Here is a 17,237-nt window from a genome sequence, read left to right as displayed (position 1 = left end):
AGGATGTGGAACATTTCCTTTCCTCCTCTATCCTTTCTCCCAACTCCACCGACTCCCTAATATTCTAAGGCTTCACCAGATTGGCCCACCATTGGGAGAAGAAGTGGGATAAGCACAGTTCAGAGAACATCTCATCTGGAGGGAAGCATACCATTTGGGAGCTTTTTATTTTAACTAATTTTTCTTACTGACTATCCCTGTTAAATGAATAAAAGTAGTGTCATCCTAATCTAAATTTCAATACCCTGTAACAATGTCCTAGTTACCCTACTGTATCTGCAGATCTGCAAAAATGAAAGAAATTATAGAGTTATCTCAATAGTAGTATCACCATCCCAACACTGTGAAGTGACTCAACATAGTAATGTAGACCAACAAGGCTATTTTATATGCCTTCATAATAAGGAACCATAAAATAATGAACATTTTCCCTCCTCCTTTTTCTTCTCTAGGCATTTACTGCTGTGGCAACATTGAGTACACTGAAGCTGTCTGTGTTCTTTGTACCTTTTTCTATCAAAGGATTTACAAATTCAGAGTCGGCCGCACAGAGATTGAAGGTAAACTTTTTATTGTTAGTTTGGCACATCATTTGGCAGTGCCTTTACCATCAAGAACATCTTTTCAGTGTACTCTTCCCTTAACATGTGCAATCTATCCAATTTAATTCTTTGCATTGTTCAGGAAAGGTAGTCTATATAGAATGATACCAAAACAAACATTTCTTAGTCTTTCCACTGGTAAAGAAAAGCCAAATTGTGTGAATTTTGACTCCATGAGGACATTATAGTGATTTTTCAAAAAGAAATGAGTTGATGTAAGATGCTAGTGGAGATTAGATTCTAATTCCAGTGTGACTGTTGGCTGTGCTACAGCAAGGAAATCACTGTCCTTTTCTAGACCTCAATATCATACTTTGAAAAATAGAAGGCTTAGATTAGATAATTTGAGGTTTCTTCCAGTATTAAAATGCTATGATTTTGATCTATGTCAAAATTTAATCAGCAGTATTTATAGAAAAAAGCATTTACTTAGTACTGAATAGAATAAGAGAATAGTTAAGATTTTAAAAATTAAATCACTTGGAATTTTAATCACTTTTTTTAATCACTTGGAAAACTAGTAGTAGTATTCATTCACATAGCAAAATGGATACTAATTACAAATTATGTAATTACCAAACTAGATACAACAGTATAGTATTTCTATTTAGGTGTCTCTATCTCTTTCCATATATAATATTGGGATCTATCTCTATATCCATAGTTATATACATCTTTGATAGGTATAGGGAATAAATTTGTTGAATTCATTTGTATCATGAACTTTGGTGGAGGGAATTTCCTCTAAGATTTTAAGTCAGCACCTTTTCTGAAATTATTTAGCCTAAGAGAGTTGCTACTATCTATATTGAAAATAATGAAACGATTCTATCATCTGGACTGCCACTCAGTGAGAGTGACTATTTCTCTAATTTGTCTTAATTGGTGAGATTTTAAAGTTCACTGAAGCCGTATTTAGTGAGATTTCTGGCCATTCTAAAATGAATTTTTCTTTTTATTTTCTTTCTAGAAATTTTTCTTGAAGGAATGCCCTGCATTTTATGTCCAGGAACTGAAAGGCTCTGCTGCATTGGTTTTTGACAATGCCACCTTGTCTTGGGAATGGAATGACAGTGGGATCTGCAATGGAGCTATGGAGATGAATGGGAAGGGAGACTGTGCTGACAAACCTGCTGTGGTGTCATCTCAAGTGAAGAATCAGAGGCTCAGCCAACTTGGAGAGAAAAAGACCAACCTGGGTCCAGTGTTGCACAATATAAACATTGTGGTACCAAAGGTAATGTCACATGTTGCCCACAGAACAAATAAATGCCATCTAAGAATCAGAGGTCATAGAGCAGGAAGAGACTAGGAAATTATTGAGATTCTAGACCAACCTCTTTCATTATTCAGGATAAAACTGAAATGAGAAGTATGGAAGGAACTGGTCTAAGATAACACAGCAATTTAGTAGTAAAGCCAGAATGGGGATAATAGCATCTACCTCCCAGAATTGACAGTTAAGTGAAATAATACTTGTAAAGTGCCTAGTGCACAGTGCCCAGTACGTAGTAGGTGTTTAATAATGCATACTTGCAGAGTGTAGAATTGGGCCTTAGGTACATGGGGTACAGAGAAGAGGCCGAAAAGGAGCATTGAGTACAGAAGGTCTTGGTTTGAGCCCTACTCTCACAAAGTTGTAGCGGTACTCCACTTGCCTCATCTGTAGAATCCTTCATCAATATCTCTGCAGTTATAAGTCTTATGATACACCCAAAAGCACAGTTTCTGCCCAGGCCCTACCTTGCACAAAGGCAAAGCAGATGGAGTAATAGTGTCACATAGAGTGACATTGAGAGTGCTTTTGGTGGCTCCAGGATTCTCTTTCCCCAATATCAGGCCTTTTAATGTAGTTCTGTTACCTAAAAATCCCTGAAGAAAGTCAGGGAAGCTAGGAGGGATGAGGAAAAGGAGTTCCTGGCATTGGGGACAGCCAGCGAAAAAGCCAAGAGTTTGGAGATGAAGTACTGTATTTGAGGAAGAGCAAGATGGTCAGTGTCACTGGATTGAGAGCACATGGAAAAGTAAGGCAGGGAAGGTAGAGAGGAAGAGGATATGAAGAGTTTTAAGGACCAAACATGGGGCTTTATATTTGATTCCAGATTTAATAGGAAACTGTTGGATTTTATATAAGAAGGGTTGGTGGGGTGGGGAGGCAACATGGTCAGACCTGCATTTGAGGAAGATCACTATGAGTGGAGGAAGAGTTGGAGTGAGGAGGAGAAAGAAGGAGTTATTTATTAACTAAATAAAGGCAGAGAGACCAACCAAGAGTCTATTATGAACAGCCTGGGTGGAAGGTAATAAAAAGCTGCCCCAGAGTGGAGGCAATGTCGGAGGGATGTATACAGGAGATGTCACAATGATGTAGATGACAGGATCAATGGCTGGTTGGCTGTTGGAGGGTGAGAGCATGGAGTTCAGGATGGCACTAGCTTGTGAATATGGTAGTACCCTCAACAGAAATAGAGGAGGAAGAGGCAAAGGCTGCGGAGGATGTTAATGAACTCAATTTGGACATGTTAAGTTTAAGGTATCTGTGGGAATCCATTTCAAGGTGTCTAAAAGGCAAAGATGCAAGACTGGAGGTCAACAGAGTTGTACAAGTAGATCCGTACAAGTAGATCTGAAAATCATTTGTATAAAGGTAATCATTGAAACTATGGGAACTGATGAGATTCCCAACTGAAATAGTATTGAGAGGGAAGAGTAAAAGTCCTGGGCCAGAGCATTGGGGGATCCCAGATGTTAGTGGATGGCACAGATGAAGATCCAGCAAAGGAGATAGAGAAGGAGAAGTCAGATGGGTTAGAAGAGAACCCGGAAAAAGCAATATAATGAAAATCTAGAGAAAAAAAAAAACAATATCAAGGAGAAGAGGATGACATAGTGTCAATGATTAAGCAATGGATGAGGATTGAGAAAAAGGTCATTAAATTTAGCAATTAAGAGATCCATGGAACTTTGGACAGAACAATTTGGGTTGAATGAGCATGGAAATCAGATTGCAAAGAGTTAAGAAGAGAGTTAAAGAAAAGGCAGTGGAGGCACCTATTGTAGATAGCTTCCTCACCTTATTTAGCCATAAAAGGGAGGTAAAATAGAAGAAGACAGCTAAGAGGGATGGATGGATCAAATGAGGATTTTTTGAAGAAGGGGAGAGATATAGGCATGTTTGTAGGCAACAGGGAAAGAATTGGTAGAGAGGGAGCAATGGAAGATTATTGAATTATTTATTTAGTATTTTATTCCCCCAGTTATATGTAAAAACAATTTTTATCATTCATTTTTAAAATTTTGAGTTAGAAATTCTCTTCCTCCCTTTCCACTTCCTCTCACTGAGGAGGGAAACAATTTTATGTAGGATATATATGTGTAGTCATGCAAAACATTTTTCTATATTAGTCATATTCTAAAAGAAAATATAGACCAAAAACCCCAAGAAAAATAGTAAAAAATTATGCCTTAATCTGTGATAAGACTCTGTCAGTTCTTTATCTGGGGATTGATAGCATTTCTCATCATAAGTCCTTCAGAGTTGTCTTAGATCACTGTATTGTTGAAAATAGCTAAATTGTTCACAGTTGATCAATCATCTTACAATATTGCTGTTACTCTATACAATGCTATCCTAGTTCTTCTCCTTTCAATTTGCTTCAGTTTGTATAAGCCTTTCTAGGTTTTTCTAAGGATACTGCTCATCATTTCTTATACCACAATATTATTTTTTACAATCATACACTACAGCTTGTTCAACCATTCCCCAATTGATGGAAATCCTCTTAATCTCCAATTCTTTGCCACTATAAAAGAGCTGCCATCAATATTTTACTCTATATATGTCATTTTCCTTTTTGCTTTTTAATCTCTTTTGGGATACAGACCTAATAGTGGTATTTATGGATCAAACAGTATGAATATAAGGCTTTATAGTGCTTTGGGCATAGTCCCAAATTGCTCCACATAATGACTGGATCAGTTAGCAACTAAGATTATTGAGAGAGGAGGGATGATAGAATAAGCAGTCTACTAAAGAGGATGGGATAGAGTGAGTCTTGGAACAGAGAGGCCCTATTGAGCAGGTCACTGATCCTCCCTAAACTTTAGTTTCTTCATATATGCTTCAAATAAAGCAGACTAGATCAGTGGTATCAAACTCAATTAGAATCGGACTGCTGATCCATATGTAAGGATCCCTAATAATGTGATTTCAATGCACCAGTCACCCTTTGGGGGAATCTCACAGCTATGAGAAACCCAGACTGTGTTCATCACAGACCCAAGAAGTCCCAAAGTACACAGACACCACTGGCTTTGAAAGTACATCTTCAGCTTTATTGTAACATTCCCAGGCCTCGGGATCCTCATCTATAAAATGACTGGTTAGACCAGATAGCTTCTGAGTCCCCTTCCAGCTCTGGATCTATGATGCCATGATATTGCCATCCTTCAAAACTTTTCTGAAAGGATTTTAAGACTTACTGAGGGGGTTGGAGAAATGATGGGAGGACAGTTGTTCCCTCTTCTTGATGCTGTGTCTGTACTGACAAAATGCAGGCACAGATGAGGTTTTGGGTTGTAATAGTTTGGGGGCTATGGAGTACATCATTCAACACTCATCTTTTTTCATTTGTCTTGCAGGGGAAGATTTTAGGAATTTGTGGAAACACGGGAAGTGGAAAGAGCTGTCTGTTGTCAGCTATACTGGGGGAGGTAAGTAAAATGTTCCAGTGTACAATTTCTATTCACACAGATCTAAATACCTGTGTGGTATCCCTCACCATCCCCGAGTCTTCTGTGGGTCAGTCTTGCCACCACGACACATAAAGTCCTTGATTTGCATGTGGCCTCCTCGATTGGACTGTATGCTTTCTGAGGGTGGGGACTATCTTTACCCTTTTTTTTGGATGTCCCCAGCACTTAGCACAGTGTCTGGCAAATAATAGATGTTTGCTAAATGCTTATTGACTAATGAATCAATGATCTTGAGAAGGATTCGTCTAAAGTTAATTCCTTCAAAATTTCATCTTATTTTACTTCCCCCCCCTCATAAATCAGCTCTGTGAAGGTACCCTATTAGGTATCTTTTTGTAAAAAATCAGACCCAGTATTTTTATAGGCAGGATGGTATGGTGGATAGAATATTGGAGTGGAAGTCATAAAGCCCTCCATTATATACAGCCTCAATTGTGTGACTCAATGCAAGCCACTTAAGTTTTCTATCAGTCTGTCCACAAGCATTTATTAGCTTACTGTATGCTAGGCATGGACTAAGTTATGGAAAAACAAATACAAACAGAAGGAAAGTTAGCATCCTAATGAGGGAAGCCAGCGTACAGAAAGAAGCTGAAAATGGGGTAGGGAGAGTGAGGGGAGTGATGTTGCAGGATGAGACTCAGAGGGAGAGACAAAGAGAGGAGCTCAACAGTACAAAGGCACTTTGGGGTTGTGAATTCCAAGCTGGGGCTCTCAGCTTGAAAAAGTTTCTGGGGCATGATATAAAAGTCCTGACCTGATCCTCATTTGCTTCAGCTGGAAAGTGAGGAAGGCAATACACTAGCTAAGGAGGCTGTGTTCAGTGCAGCAATTTAGGCAAAGTGCTCCCCAAACCCTGATGCTTGTTGGCATTCAGCTGTTTCAGTCACATCTGACTCTTCCTCACCCCATGGGGGGTTTTCTTGGCAGAAATACTGGGCTGGTTCACCATTTCCTTCTCCAGGTCATTTTACAGAGGAGGAAACCGAGGCAAACTGGGCTAAGTGACTTGTCCAAGGTTACACAGCTAGGAAGTGTCTGAGACTAGATTTGAACTTAGGGAGATGAGTCTTCTGAGTTCAGGCCTCGTGCTTCATCTATTGTGTCACCTAGCTGTACTTTTGCAAACTTTGCAGGACTATAATAATGTGTACCACATACTTCCACTACCATCACCATTACTAGTACTACTACTACTACTACCATTACTACCACTACTGTTAATACTACTGCTACTACTATTACTACTACTACCACAACCACCTCCACTATTACCATTACTACCACCACTACCACTACTACCATTACTACTACTACTACCACTACCACTACCACCACCATCAACATTACTACCATCACCACCACCATTACTAGTACTACCACTACTACTACCATCACTACTGCTACCACTACTACTATTACTACGACCACAATCACCATTATCACCACTACCATTACTACTACTACTACCATTACTACTATTACTACCACCACCACCACCATTACTATTACTACCAGTACTACTAGGCGCGAGGACACAAATATCCTCGTTTAACAGATGAGGAAACTGATATTTGGCGAAACTAAGGAACTAAGGAACTTGCCACTGATCACATGAGTAATAAACATCAAGGCTGGAGTTTCTCTTCAAGTCTACTGTAGCTCAGTGACTAGTTGATCTCGTCACTAAATTTTTTGTGTTGGAGATTCAATTGGACTTAGAAAAAGAAGTTCACTTTTTTTCCTTTTCCCCTTCTCTTTTTAAATGTGTTTCTATACATTTAAAATATCCTGGTATCAGGTGAACAACAAACTGCCTGGCATTCAGCTGTTGGTGTAGATTTTGCAAATTTGCCTTTAAGTTAGATGGCAAATTGATCTTCAAGTACTCTTCATGTACTCTTCATGTACTTTGAGAAGTCAAAAGACTTCTCAAAATCTCTTCATAACCATTATATCACTGGATCTTCCAAATAGCCTTGGAATTATTATTTATATTTACTACAGGAGAAAATGGAGGGGAGATAATTGTCTGAATTCACAATCAGACAAAACCATGTCTAGAATCTGGGTCTCCCATTTCCTAGTCTTTTGCTTTGACCTTTAAAAAACTCCTTACTGAGGTGGTGAGAATAAGTGTGCCTCTATAAGTCACCTAACTTTTTACTAAGGGAAACTTAGTCAAAGCCCTGGAAAGAACAATCATTTCATAAACAAGCATTTCTTAAGTCTTTGCTATATGTCAGGCGCTGTGCTAGGTTTGGGGGACATAAATACAAATAATGAAACAATCTCATAACTTACAAGGGTCTAACATTTTAATGGGACAGAGAGTAGGAAATGATGTATGTCACTATAATTACAAACAGAATAAATATAAAGTCAATAAATGGTCTTTGAGCCACAGACCCACAATGGGGAGAAGTTATATCTTTATTTCAATATAATTGGTTTCCTTTATAATCCTACATATTTTATTTTATACATTTAAAAATATTATTTTGAGAAAAGGCCCATAGTTTTCATCAGATTGTCAATGGTGTTCATAACACAAAAAAGTTAGAAACCCCAGAGATAGAGGAAAGGTAGAATTTTTGATTAAGGATATGGAACAGTTGTGGATAATGATATGACCATTTCTATGTGTAGCTTGAGCTGGAGTGAATAAATAGGCCATGGGGGACTGAAGAGTTTTAAGGAACATCGGGTATGTGAAAGTCCCCTAGTCTAAGAGCAAAAGTCTTTTTTTCTTTCCCTTTTCTCCTTTCCTCTGCTTTCCTTTCCTTTCTTTCTCTGAGAAATGCTGCTATTATGAATATTTTCATAAAATAAGTCTTTTCTTGCTGTCAATAACTTCCTTTGGGATATAGATTAATTAGTGGGATCAATGGGTCAAAGGGTATGAACAGTGTTGTAACTTTCCTTGCACAATTCCATTTGTTTTCCAAAATATTTGGGTTAATTCAAAATTCTACCAACAGTGCCCTTATAATCTTCTCTAAAAGGAGTATCTTTCTCTAAAACATGCTGACAATTCTTTTTAAAACATGCTGACAATTTAATTGGTACATAAAAATTTATAGTAGCATTATCTATAATAGTTAAGAAAAACCAACAATTGGAGAATTACTGAATAAATTATGCTAAATGTAATATTACTACAACATGAGGAATGATGCATATGAAGAATACAACACAATATAAGAATTCTTGCATAAAGTGAGTTAGAGAAGATAAAATAGAATAAAAAAAAAGTATCTGATTTCTACAACTATGTGAATAAAGAAAATTTAAACAGGAACAAAAATATGATCAAAAGCATGAGATAAGAGTGCACTAATTTAGAATACAACACCAATCCTCCAATTCAAAGTATCTAAAAATCTCTTGGTCAAGAAAAAAGACTATCACTTTTTTGGGGGGAGAGTCTAGATCTGTGCTTTCATGTTGACAAAATCCCTTTTATTAAGCCAGAACAACTGTTTTGCAACTTCTAGGCATAAAGCACGGTGTCACTGAGTCATTAAATGATATGTGTAGTGTCAGTTGGGATCAAAGCAGGAACTTCAGCTGAGATTTTCCCGACTCTGAAGCCCCACCTATTGTCTACTAATTTGTGCTGCCATTGTGCCACTAAAACAAAGAGCAGAAACAAAGATGAAGAAATATATAGTTTCCTCCCTTTGTTGATGAAGTGGGTGACAAAGTATGTAGAGTGCTATTTGTGATGTCAATTGAACACAATGAAATAGGATTTTTCTGCTTAAATTTTCTTATTGTAAAACCTATACAAGAGATTATTTAATGAGTAGGAGAGGAAGGGGGAGTGCCATGTTTAGGAATGATTGCAATGTCAAAACAAAAGGCATAAAAAAATTTAGGCAAGGCATTTAACCTCTAAAAAACAAGTAAAACTTTTTTTTTTTTTTAAAGGAAGGGTTTAGATTAGATGACTTTTAAAATGTCTTCTAGCCCTAAAGTTTATGATCCTATTTATAAAAAGATGGGCTTCACAGGAGCTAATTGATGATTTTCTTAATCTATAGTCCAGCATAACACATCTTTCCTAAAAAAGACAATTCTCCTATTTAATGATCAGTATGTGATTCGATCCTAGCAGCATAACTTCAATGGGGCTGGGGTGGGGAGAATAAAGAACACCTTTTCAATATAACATTGTAATAGTAATGTAATGGAAATAATCCTGATTTTGAATCAGGAAATGAGGTTTTAAAAATAGATTTTAATTAATATCTTTTGTTTTTACATAACCTACATTTACCCCTGTATCCTTCCCCATCTCTTACCTAGAATGCCATTCCTTACAACCAAGAATTTTCTTTTTAAGGAAACAAAAAATTCAGCAAACTAATCAACACATCAAAAAAAATCTTATGTTATAATGCGATGTTTTATACCACCTCTGCAAGAAGTGGATCGGGAAGAAGACTTTTTTCATATCTCTTCTTTAGGGCCAAAGGAAGTTAGATAGCACAGTGAGATATTTGGCTAGACGTGAAGTCAGGAAGACTCAACTGGCCTCAGACATTTACTAATTGGGTGACTCTGGGCACAGTCACTAGCCCCATTTGCCTTAGTTCATCATATGTAAAATGAACTGAAAAAGAAAAGAGCAAATCATTTTAATATCTTTGCACAGATCACAAAATGAGATCACAAAGAGTTGAACCTGATACATCAACTATTAGTCACTATAATTTTGCAACCTTCCATTTCAATTGTCTTGTGATTGTTTTTTTTTCATTTACATTGTCATGGTCATTGTAAATTTTGCTTTCCCTTTGTTTACTTCACTCTGCTTCTATTCATACAAGTCTTTCCATGTTTTTGTGTATAATGTTGCTTCTTACAGCATAGTAATATTTCATTCCATTCATGCACTACAATTTATGTAGGCATCCTCAACTGATGAGCATCTATTTTATTTCTAGTTCTTTGATACCACAGAAAGTGCAACTATAAGTATTTTGGTATATATGAAAGCTTTGCTTTTTGTCAGTGGCTTCTTTGGAATATGTGCATGGTGGTAAAATCAAAATATAGGGAGATTTTAGTCACTTATTTGCATAACTCCAAACTGCTTTCTAGAATGTACCAACTCACAGCTCTACCAATAATACATTAGTATTCCTCTTTCTGCAATTTCTCAAATACTGACTATTCCTGTCCTTTGTCATCTTTGCAAATTTTGGAAATATGAAAGGAATCTTAGCATTGTTTATGATTTGCATTCCTCTTATTATTGACAGAGAGCATTTTATATAGTAGTTAAAAGGAGGTAATTCTTTGTTAGAGAACCATTTGTTCATATCCTTTGACCACCTATCTTTTGGGGAATGGTTTTTAATTTTATAAATTTCTGTTACCTATAAAGCTATATGTCAAAATCCTATTTGATGCAGTTTTTTTCACAGTTGACCACTAAACCTAGATGCATTAATTTTGTGTTTGCAAAAGCTTTTCAATTTAGTATAATCACAATGATTTGACTCTATCTTTTATAATTATCTCTTATTTAAGAATTTCCCTCCATGTGAGTTGTTTGTCTACTATATTCCTCTTGTACTCTTTGTTTTTAATCACCCTCCCTACTCATAGTGTGTATGTTTGTGGGAAAGTGTACCCTAAATTTATGGCAATGGGGAATGAATGTCCTGTTTCAAACTTCTTCCATTCTATTCCAGTAAATGCTTGTGCTTTGAAATAGAATCTTTGTCCTCTCCAGAATCTTTGCCAAGAAAATTGCAAATGGAATCATGAAGAGTTAGATAGGACTGAAATTAGAATGAACAATAATAAGAAATGTGAAATTTTAATCCTGCCTCTGCTCTTTGTAGTTGTTAAATAAACTCTCTGAATTTCAGACAATAGGGTACAAAAGAGTATTGGACTTGTGCTCAGAGACTTCAATTCAAGTCCTGACTCAGGTACTTACTATCATCTATGTGATTTTGGGGGAGTTATAATTTAATCTCCCATGACCATTATTTTCCATTCTCATCCTTACAAATGAGACATTTGGCCTGTATTTCCTTTAATTTACCATTCAATTTCATATTTATGAGTCTATGATTTGGAAACCATGGAGTGCTATGAGTATATAAATTATAATTCATTTATACCTTCTCCTACTAATTTGTGATCTTTCCTAAACTAACTAGACCTTCTTCCTCCAAAGGAGGAATTTAAAAAAATTATTTTTTAATAAAATTAAATTTTTAAAAAATCATTAACATTTAACCACTGTCAGAAAACTGCACAATTATGTTGATATAATGGGGTAGAAGATATTTAACATCTTTAACCAAAAAATTGTAGAATTTATTCAGTGCTACAAATTAAACATGAATAGTAATATTTTTATTTTTTTACAACTTTCTAGTTTGTTCATTAGGGCAGGTTTTATTCTCTCCAGTTCAGAAACAAAAAGCTTGAGCCCTGACAGGAAAAGTCACTTACTGAAGGTCGCACTACTCAGTCGGTGGTAGGATGAGTATTACACAGATATTGGTGTGCCTTCCCCACCTGCCATCACCATCACCTTACCAGAGTTTTACATTGGTTCTTATGTTGGCTATTCCTTCTGCTACAGATGAATTTACACTCTGGGTCTGTGGGGGTGAATGGAAGTCTGGCCTATGTCCCCCAGCAGCCATGGATATTCAGTGGGACTGTCAGAAGTAATATACTCATGGGAGAAAAATACGACCAAGCCAGGTACACTTCATATGTCATTTTGTGGATTTGAGGGGTCAGAATGACCACAGGTGTGCTCTTGGGGTGATGAGTCTGGGGCAGATTGGGGTAAGATCCCCAGATTTGTTAGGCAATGAAGAATTATACATAGATCTCCAAATTGCACTGAGAAAGGGAGAACTCACATCAGAGAAGCTAAAGATCCTTGAAGGAAGTATGTGTCTTCCTAGTTCCATCCCCATGTCCACCTCATTTTTTCTGGCATTGGAAACAGGACTACATGTTGTGAGTGAAAGTAGTAGGGAGCAAACCTCCAAAGTCTATTACAAAGATACACTTCATGGAGTCTTTACAAGAGACTTCCTTAACTTTGGGGCTAAGGTTTGCTTGGCCACTTGGTTTGTTACAATTTGATTTTGGAATATTTTTCTTTCTTTACCACCCTCCTTCTCAAAAAGGTACTGGATGGCTCACATAGATGCTTGTACATGTTTGCATGGGAGGCAGCATGTTGTAATAGGCAGAGAGACCCCTCTGGAGTCAGAAATATTTAGTTCAAATCCTGCTTTAGGCATATAATAGTTATATGGCCATATATAATAATTGTGTTAACAACAACAGGGACAAGTAACAGTCCATTAGTGCTCCCTAGAGCTATAGGGCTATACATTATTAATGATTTACAGTTTCTGCTTCAGTAGAAGGAGTCCCTTTGTCAGGAGTATCTAATCATCATACATACAGCTTCCTCTTCTGCTCCCATCCTTCCATCTATCCATGGATATATTGTAGTTAGTTCATACTGGCTTATGAAAGCTAATTTTTACTGTAAACATTTATATCTCAGAAACTGACAAATATTATAAATCAGAGCTTGACTTATTGCTTTGCTAATTGTCTCAACTTAAGCAAGTGTGAGCAAATGTTAATACGATAAAATTATCATGGTCCCTATGGAGAGCCAGTGGTTAAATATTTACTATTTAAATATTATCCTAATTACATACACACACATGCATGTAATACACATGTATGACATACATGCATGTATAATACATATGAAATATATGTATAAATGTGTATATATATATATATATATATGTATCTATCTATAGTTAGCTAGATGGCATAGTAAAGTGCTGAGTCTGGAGTCATTTTTCTGAGTTCAAATATTGCCTTGGACCCTTACTAGCTGTATGATCTTGAGCTGTTTGCTCCAGTTTCCTCATCTATAAATGAGCTGGAGATGGAAATGACAAAGTACAACCATAAAAAATTTTAATTTATTTATATAAATATAATATATATAAATATAAGATTATTTAATATATATTCCTATATATACCGTGCATGTGTATGTAAGTAAGGAAACTGACACAATGGATAGAGAGCTAGCCTTAGAGACAGGAAGACCTCTGTTCAAGTCTCATCCCTGACTAGGATAACTGTTAGTGACATGTTTTGTGGAATCAGAAAATTAGAGCCTAATAGGGGAGAGGTTTACCTAAGGTCACACAAATTGGAATCACTAATTGACAGAATTGGAAACTGCTCAATTTCTATCTTTTGGTTTTCCTCAGATATCACCATGTGATCCATTCCTGTTCGCTGAAGAGGGATCTGGAAATTTTGCCCTATGGAGACATGAGTGAAGTAAGTGGCTAGATATTAGGTCATAACTGTCTTGTTAATGATGCATTCAGATTATAGAATCTCTTCCAGATCTCCTTTCTACTCTCCCCTACTCTGCCAGAAGCAAGAATCTACCCAACTGTCTTCAGATCAGTGGGTATATAGGTGAGGCAGAACATTTCCCAACTTCCTAGAGCCTTCTCTACTCAAACTAGAAGCTCTGCGCCTCTTCTTTCGTGATCCTCAAGTCTTTTCTGATACCTTTCCTTCCTGATGTTCCCTTATAGAGAAATCAGAACTTAATTTATCCTAGGTTCTGAGGAAGATCAAATCCATCCTCCAAGTCATCTTCAGATCTCATCTCAGGATCAAACAATGTTACTATCTCCCCATCCTCCTTACAAGGTTTTTTTTTTTTGTTTGTTTTTGTTTTTTACTCATCTGAATGCAGTATAATTATTCTGACCAAACTTGGCCCTAGAGAAGACATGAAAAAATTTTCCTTTCTTTTCCTTTCTTTGCAAAGATGGGGAACTATAGGTATGGAATATTTCATATACTATTAGACATGGTTTCTGCATTAGTTGGTTTTGTTGAATTGTTGTTGATTTTTTTTTTCTTCTTTTAAAACTCTTCATTAGAGAGAATGACTTCCTGGATGGGGAAGTAGAGAGATATATTTGGGAGTTTTTCTATTTCATCTTAATATTTCTTTTTTGGGGTATTTTAAATTTTTTGTAATAATAGCTTTTTGTCAAAATGCATGTGAAAATAGTTTTCAACATACCCCTTGCAAAACCTTGTGTTCCAAATTTTTCTCCTTCCCTCTCCACTTTCCCCCTTTCCTAGACAGAAAGTAATCCATTATAGATTAAATGTGTTCCATTCATCCAAATATATTTTCACATTTATCAAGCTATACAAGGAAAATCAGAAAAAAAGGGGAAAAGTGAGAAAGAATAAAACAAGCACACAAACAACAACAAAAGTGAAATACTATGGTATGATCTATAGTATTCAGTCTCCATAATCCTCTCTCGGAATACAGATGGCTATCCCCATTATAACTCTATTGGAATTGGCCTGAGTCACCTCATTGTTGAAAAGAATCATGTCTATCAGAATTGATCATCATATAATATTCTTGTTGCTTTGTACAGCATTTCTTGGTTCTATTCACTTCACTCAGTATCAGCTCATGCAAGTCTCTCCAGGCCTCTCTGAAATCATTCTGCTCATCATTTCTTATAGAACAATAATATTCCATAATATTCATATACCTTAATGTACTCAGCCATTTCCCAAGCGATGGACATCCACTCAGTTTCCACTTCCTTGACACTATAAAAAGAGCTGCTACAAACATTTTTAAACATGTGGATTCTTTGGGGAAAGATACATTTGGAAGTGAATATGATGTAAAAAAAGGCATCAATAAAAATATCATTTAAAAAATTCTCAAGCAAGCAAAGAGAAGATCCTATGACCATAAGAGCACCACATCAAGAGCAGGTCTAAATTACAGTTTTCCTAGGCAAATTTAGATCACACAGTGGCAGCTAAACTGAGGTACTTCTGGCTCCAGGTCCAGTACTCCACTCACTACACTCACTATACCCATTTTGTGATGCTTTTAACTTTTCTTTTCTTTCCTTTGTGGAAAATTTCTTGGAGGGCTCGGGGACAGCCAGAGTCAGGATAAATTAAAGTCCATGGTCTTTAGGGGGAGAAGTGAAGGAGACAGGCAAATTGCCACAAGGCTTGTCAATGATGTATCCTGGATTCTGGAGTCCAGAATCTCCACCTTTCTCCTTCTCGCCCTGCCCCAAAGTGACCCTGGACTCTCTCACCCCACCCTCTGATCCTTTCCTACGATTATCTTAACACCAAACATTCAGCCAGCACCAATGGTGAGAAGAGCCATTTATCCAAACATACACTAATAAGAGTCATTGTCTCACTCAAATAGGTAATTAACCTTAAGTACTTGATTGTCTGATTCAAGCATACCTTTCTGGAGTTTCAGCCCTCTACATCTCCCACTTTCTTTTGTTTTAGAACACAGGTGTTCACACACCCTCTCTCCCCCCACCCCCCTCGACTTCTCAGGAAAGGGGGTGAAAACACCAAAGGGAAGTGGGGAATCAAGCCAGATATTGCTACCGGGTTTCTGGGCTGAAAGGTCTTACTAGAAACAGGTATTCACAAACCCATCAATATGGGAGGTATTACACAAGCATTTAGCAATAAGGCACAGGCTAGCAGTGATGACTCTCCCCACAGTCGGTGCAGGCTCAGTGTGGTATAAAAAACATGAATTGTACATGCAAGTAGTGATATAACAAACAATATGAATCAACATGGTGTTGTAAAAGATTTCCAGAAGTCCCAGAAGGGGGGTGTGTAAATAACAATCACACACATGCCTCCTTCAGCAGCCAAGAGATAGTCCAAAACCAGTCTATTGTCCATTACTTCACGTGTCAGGGAATGCAATGATCCCTGGAAGTTTTTGAAGTCCTGCAACAATCTTATTATGTGTTAGGGAATCCAATGACTCCAGCAGATTTTGAAGTCCTACAATAGTCTTATCATTTGTCAGAAAATCCATTGATTTCTGAGGGTTTTCAAGTCCTACAATAGTCTTATCATGTCTCAGAAAATACAATGATTCCTGAGGGTTTTCAAGTCCTGCAACAATCTTTGCATGTCTCAGGGATTCCAATGATTCCTGAGGGTTTTGAAGTCCAACAATTTTTGATGTCCATGAGTCAATTGCCATAACTGCCATGCTCTTTCAGTGGTGGACACAGTCAGCAAAGCAACCACCCAATGTTTCTTGGATCTTCTCCTTTGTTTCAAGGGTCTGCTCCATCTTTCTCCAATGGACAAGGCCAATATGGCTTGTTGGTACCCATCTGATTCCTTCTCCATCTGTGGAAATACAAGCAAACCCTCTTCCCCAAGCAGTTAACCTATCTGGTCCCTTCTATTCACCACTTTCTGGGTCTCTCCACATCACCTGGTGATTATCTAAAGATAGTGGAGCTGCTCGCACTGGACACTGCCCTTCCGGTGAGTTATAAAACCTGTCTGCCGGAGCCAGTGCATCTTTGTCAAAATCAAGAAGTTAATAGTATAAAGAGCTAGATTTAGACATTCTCTAGGGTTATCTGTGGTTCCCCCTTTCTTTTGTTTTTGGAGGAGCGTCTTAATGTCTCTGTTTCTCCTCTCTACTATTGCCTGTCCTTGAGGATTAAAAGATATGCCAGTGGTGTGTAAAATCTTATACTGTACACAAAAGTGTGCAAAATGTTTAGAAGTATATGCAGGACCATTGTCTGTTATTGCTTGTACACCCATAATTGCACACCTATAATTGCAAATGCTTGTATAAAGAATTCAGTGACCACTCAGGCTGTCTCTTTTGCTGCTGGTATTGCAAAAGTGAATCCCAAAAAGGTGTCTACCATAACATGGATAAAAGACAGATGATCAAAAGATTTATAATGGGTCACATCCATTTGCCAA

At 37.1% G+C, this 17,237-nt stretch overlaps 1 protein-coding gene across 3 annotated transcripts in view; it reads left to right on the top strand.

Annotated features, from left to right (window-relative positions):
• The window catches only part of ABCC11 (ATP binding cassette subfamily C member 11), an 85,205-nt gene that overhangs the window by 31,517 nt on the left and 36,451 nt on the right, over nt 1-17,237 (top strand). For all 3 annotated transcript variants that reach the window (XM_012553799.3, XM_012553798.3, XM_031954438.1), the window contains 5 exons: nt 453-560; nt 1,573-1,839; nt 5,244-5,315; nt 11,971-12,095; nt 13,655-13,727. In XM_012553799.3, the coding sequence (XP_012409253.1) occupies nt 453-560; nt 1,573-1,839; nt 5,244-5,315; nt 11,971-12,095; nt 13,655-13,727 (645 nt within the window). The remainder of the gene's footprint in view (nt 1-452; nt 561-1,572; nt 1,840-5,243; nt 5,316-11,970; nt 12,096-13,654; nt 13,728-17,237) is intronic.

This window comes from Sarcophilus harrisii, chromosome 2, assembly GCF_902635505.1.
Source record: "Sarcophilus harrisii chromosome 2, mSarHar1.11, whole genome shotgun sequence".
In the NCBI taxonomy this organism is placed as follows: domain Eukaryota; kingdom Metazoa; phylum Chordata; class Mammalia; order Dasyuromorphia; family Dasyuridae; genus Sarcophilus; species Sarcophilus harrisii.
This window is presented reverse-complemented; position numbering and strand designations above follow the sequence as displayed.